The sequence below is a fragment of the Phalaenopsis equestris genome, unplaced genomic scaffold, assembly GCF_001263595.1.
Source record: "Phalaenopsis equestris unplaced genomic scaffold, ASM126359v1 Scaffold000058, whole genome shotgun sequence".
NCBI classification, from domain to species: Eukaryota; Viridiplantae; Streptophyta; class Magnoliopsida; order Asparagales; family Orchidaceae; genus Phalaenopsis; species Phalaenopsis equestris.
In genome coordinates, this window is record NW_018164500.1 from 722,381 (window position 1) to 727,117 (window position 4,737).

A 4,737-nucleotide genomic window follows, 5' to 3' on the forward strand; every position below is an offset into this window, starting at 1 on the left:
AATTGAACAATATCTTTCCTTTAAGTTTCACAAGAATATTACTTCTGTATATGTTGGCTATAACATAACTCAAAAATTTCTATGGTATTGAAGCTAACACAAAAGCATGACATTGCCTATGTTAACACTCCATGTTAATATCAAGCTGAAAATTAAATTTCAATCTTGATAGTACTTAGAATGAATGTATACGTCCACATTAGATTTTTACTATAGATTGATAGAAAAGAAAATAGAAAAAGTTGATACACAAAATTTAGTTTTTTAAGGGCATCAAATACATATTTTTTTTGTTAGTTTAATAAACTGTTTATTTTAAAAATATAATCTCATTCTATAAAGCCAATCTAAGCACCCAATTAATCTTATGTCGCATATGAAAGATTAACTACGATAGATTGCTTTTTATGCATTTTTCTGTCATATATATATTTCCTATTGCTTTCATTAATTTGACTGCATTAATCAACCGTTCTTAAAGTTCTTAAATATAAATGAATATTATTACGTTAAAAAATATCTCAATATATCATATGAAATATATACAGGTAATTATTGATAATTTGAGTAATAAATAATATGATATAAGAACATTTGAAGTTTAAATAATTGTCTGTTTGATATTAATTGAATCAGAACAAATATTATAAGCCCTAATTAAACTCACCCTCAAATAAATTCTCAACTAGGGGTGAAAATAAGTCAAGTCACGAACTCGAGCCACCCTCGGCTTGATCTTGATCTTGATTAATTTTATCAAGTTCGAGCTTGAGCTCTACGAGTTTGAGTAGACTCACGAGCCAACTTATTTATTATAAAAGAGAGAAAATAATATTAATTTAAGATAATGTTATAATAAAGTGACAGATATAATGAGCAATTGTTAGAGAAATAATAAGAAAAAATTACTAGAAAAAAGAAAATATTTTTATTTAAAAAAATTTAATACTTTAAAGATAAATTTTTTAAATTTAATATATATTTAAGTATATTTTTTAAATGAGCCGGATCAAGAGTTGATTAGCCGAGTCAGCGCTAGCTTAAGCATGAGTTGTGAATTCTTTGAGCTCTGTTCACGAGCAACTTATTGAACCGAGCTCAAACCCGCTCAAGAATTGACTAACTCGCTTACCTCCCGTGTTCTCAACAGTGGGCCATGTAGTTCATTTGGCCAATATTATGGGCCTAATGATGCTTTTGTTTTTACTTTATTAAGTTGGGCGGATTATCATTACTTTAAAGCCACGGTATTGGTTGCTGAGTTGGAGTGATCCTTTTAAACTTTCCATTCGGACCGAATCAAATAACGCTCTGTCGCGGCCACAACCTAACTTGTGGCCAGAATCATCTCTCCCTGCTGATGTGGCCATTTCCCCCTCTCCTCTATCCGTTAAACCAAGACCCAGAGAAGAACGAGAGAGGCAACGCAACGGTAACAAATCATCGAGAGAGAGAGAGAGAGAAAGAGAGAGAGAGAGAGAGAGAGAGCAAATCCCCGACCTTTTCGCTCTTCGTATTTCTCGCAGGATAAAAGACAAGTGAAGCAAGAAACTGGACACAGAGAGCGGGAAGAAGAAGGAAAAACGAAGCTTCAAAAACAAGAGAAGAAACAGGGGAGATGGCCGAGAGCAGAGATCCTGCGTTCAAACTATTTGGGAAAACCATACATATTTCGGTTGGAGTCGGAGTTTCGGCGACTATTGGAGAGGAGATTGTCGGAGATGATGGGAAGGTAATTGGAAACTGCTTCGATCTCTTGTTTTTTCTTGTTTGATTAAGTGTTTCTGAATGAAACTAATGTTGGAATGATTTATTTAAAATTGATTTCAAGTTTTATTATTTTATTTTTAATTTTAGTTAGTAAGTGAGCTGTTTTGACTGCCAAAGATTGGATCTTGATGTTCTCTTTTTAAGGGAAAATTTTCATTTGGGTTTTACTAATTCCAATGATTTTGTTGGCCTTCATATTTGCCTTGGAAAGGTAGAGCTTCAGGATCTCAAGATGAATTGTTTTGCTGTTTATCTTTTATTTCGAGTGTGAAAAAGATTTTAATTTGAAATAAATTCTTTCCCTTGAAATTTCAATCCATTACTTTCCAGTTCTCGGTGGCTTACTTTTCAATTTATTTTTTCGGTCCGAAACCTTTACAGCCAAGAGAAGAGGGACAGGTGTTCCCTTTCTCTAGTATCTTTTCTCCAACGGAGAAGAAAAGTATGAGGCCAATATATTTTTTTATTCTAATCGTAACATGATGCACCAATTGAGGGATGAGTCACTCCTTTTAACAGTTGGTTCGCACAACTCATCTCAGTAGATTATTCAAACACAATATAAATTCCCTTAGGAGATAAGTTTGAATAACGCCATAATGATTTTGCTCCGCACAAATCTAAAATAATTTACTTTTTGTTTCTTTACACCAATCTTTAATTTTCCCCCTTGTTCTCAATATCTTTCTTCCATTACAAATTAAAAAAAAAAGTTACTGCTATGTGTTAGGTGCACGAACACTGGCGGCAGTTGAATCCCTGCATATTAATAAATGAATGTCAATTGTTTCAATATATTGAGAACTCAGAATTTATTTCACTTTCGATACAATTTCCACTCTCATTTTGAATGCTAACATGAACTTATTCTGGAAACTTTCAGGTTCCCTCAAACAACGAAGCCAGTCCTGAACCTAAGGACAATAACGAAGAGGCCCCAACTTCAACGGAAGAAGAGCAGAGGAGCGATGAATCGAACGATTTGCAAAACGAAGAGAAGATGGAGCAAAAATCCACATCACCTGAGAACTCAAAAGCTGATGATGAAAATAACGAATCAAACAACGATCCGGAAAACAAATCCAACAAAAAACCAGACAAGATCCTTCCTTGTCCTCGCTGCAAAAGCATGGAAACCAAGTTCTGTTACTACAACAACTACAACATTAACCAGCCCAGACACTTCTGCAAGAACTGTCAGCGTTACTGGACTGCTGGTGGGAGCATGAGAAACGTTCCGGTCGGTGCAGGCCGTCGCAAAAGCAAGAGCTCAGCTTCCAATCAACACTTTCGTCACATCACTATCCCGGATTGTGTTCGAGCCGACTCTGAATTTGTTCATCATCTTCAACCTCTAAAATCCAATGGAATGGTGCTCAGCTTTGGCTCTGACGCCCCTCTCTATGAATCCATGGCTTCGGTGATGAAACTTGCGGAGAAAACAATGACAAATAAGAACCAGAAACTCGAGCAGGGTTCCCCGAACTCAAATGAACAAGCGAAAGTATCATCCGATTTAAATTGCTATGGAATCCCTCCAAATGTTTCCAACTTCACTGGAAGTCTTTTGCCTAACCAATGGGCGATTCCTCCATTTCCCTTCCCTTTCTATCCAATTCCTGCGTATTGGAGCATGCCATGGCTGCCGCCGCAGCTGCCAACTTCACCGAGCAGCGGGTGCTTGGGGAAGCATTCAAGAGACGGGAATTTATTAAACCAGAATCTGTCCGATAGGGGGCATGCTTCTGTACCTGAGAGTTGTTTTTGGGTTCCGAAGACAATGATGATTGATGTCCCTGAAAAGCTGCAGAGTGCTCAGTGTGGGCAACCATGGGATTCAGGAATGATAAAAGCTGATTTGGTAGGTGGGGGAATGGGGCTCTTCAAGGCCTTTCAGTCTGCTGGAGACCACAAAATGAATTCCACTGTGGTTCCTCAGTTCTTGCTTGCCAATCCTGCGGCACTTTCAAGGTCTTTCAACTTCCAGGAAAGATCATAGAGAGTTCCTGCTCATGGGGTGAGCGATTTGTAATTTGATTAAGTAGGTTGAGATAGTTTTAGTAGAAATTGACTGAGGAAAGAGGAATTCTGCTGGTTTCCTCTAATGCTTGATTTAGGTATGTTGGTTTGGTGCTTTTTTATATGCCTGTAAATAACTGTAATTGGTGAAAATATAGATATTAAGGGAATAAGTAATCTGAGAGTTTTCTGCAGAGTGTATCTCTAAGTCATAGTGCAAGTATTGCCTTTATTTTTCTGTTGATTTCGACATTGTTTTCTTATAGTTCTTTTAAACTCAATTCTGTTGTCTTCTGCGATTAAATGATCAGAGAATATTGGTTATAAGTTGGGTATCAGCTCTCAATTCAGAAGCTGAGATATGACTCCATCTATAGTTAGTAGCCCTACTGAAAAGGAATCACTTTTATATGTGTTGGGGATAATTGAAAGGATAAGAGGTGGTGTGGATACTTGAAGCATACGCTTGAATTCTTTTCCACTTGTAGGATGAATCATATATATGCTTATGCCAATCTTGAAATTTAAGTCATCTTAGATTAGGCCAAAGCCTTCCAACTTGTTCAGAAACAGAATTTAGTGCATTTACCTATGTTTAAAATTAGACGAATACTACAAGAGATCAGCCTATTACCGACGGTCTAAATCCGAAAATTCATACCTAAATTTCGTTGCATACGTAGCTGCCGGTTTTTCCGCCTGCTTTGAACACTTTTCCTATAGGGAAACTTATGAAAACATAATGAACGAGACAAAGCAGAACATCATAAAAAAGGCACTTCAGAATTTTATACAGATACACTCATGTGATGGCTACAGCTTGTTATCATTATTTTATTTTTTTCTATGCTTGATTGGGGAGAATTTCAAATTTAATGTAGAGATACATTAGAATAACTAAAAATACAATAATCTACTTATCATAGTTTCTTTTTAGTAAAAAGTAAG

The 4,737-nt window shown here is 36.2% G+C and overlaps 1 protein-coding gene across 1 annotated transcript; it reads left to right on the forward strand.

Moving 5' to 3' along the window:
• The first annotated feature begins 1,321 nt into the window (after positions 1–1,321).
• LOC110019467 (cyclic dof factor 1-like) lies at positions 1,322–4,012 on the forward strand. Its single transcript, XM_020717132.1, has 2 exons — positions 1,322–1,732; positions 2,654–4,012. Exons 1-2 carry the CDS (start codon positions 1,619–1,621, stop codon positions 3,767–3,769), a joined length of 1,230 nt encoding a protein of 409 aa, XP_020572791.1. The 5' UTR covers positions 1,322–1,618; the 3' UTR covers positions 3,770–4,012.
• The last annotated feature ends 725 nt before the right edge of the window (positions 4,013–4,737 follow it).

Coding starts and splice junctions, on each gene's coding strand:
- LOC110019467 (XM_020717132.1), top strand. CDS start 1,619: ATGGCCGAGAGCAGAGATCCTGCGTTCAAACTATTTGGGAAAACCATA. Junction 1,733..2,653: donor TTGTCGGAGATGATGGGAAG/GTAATTGGAAAC, acceptor GGAAACTTTCAG/GTTCCCTCAAACAACGAAGC.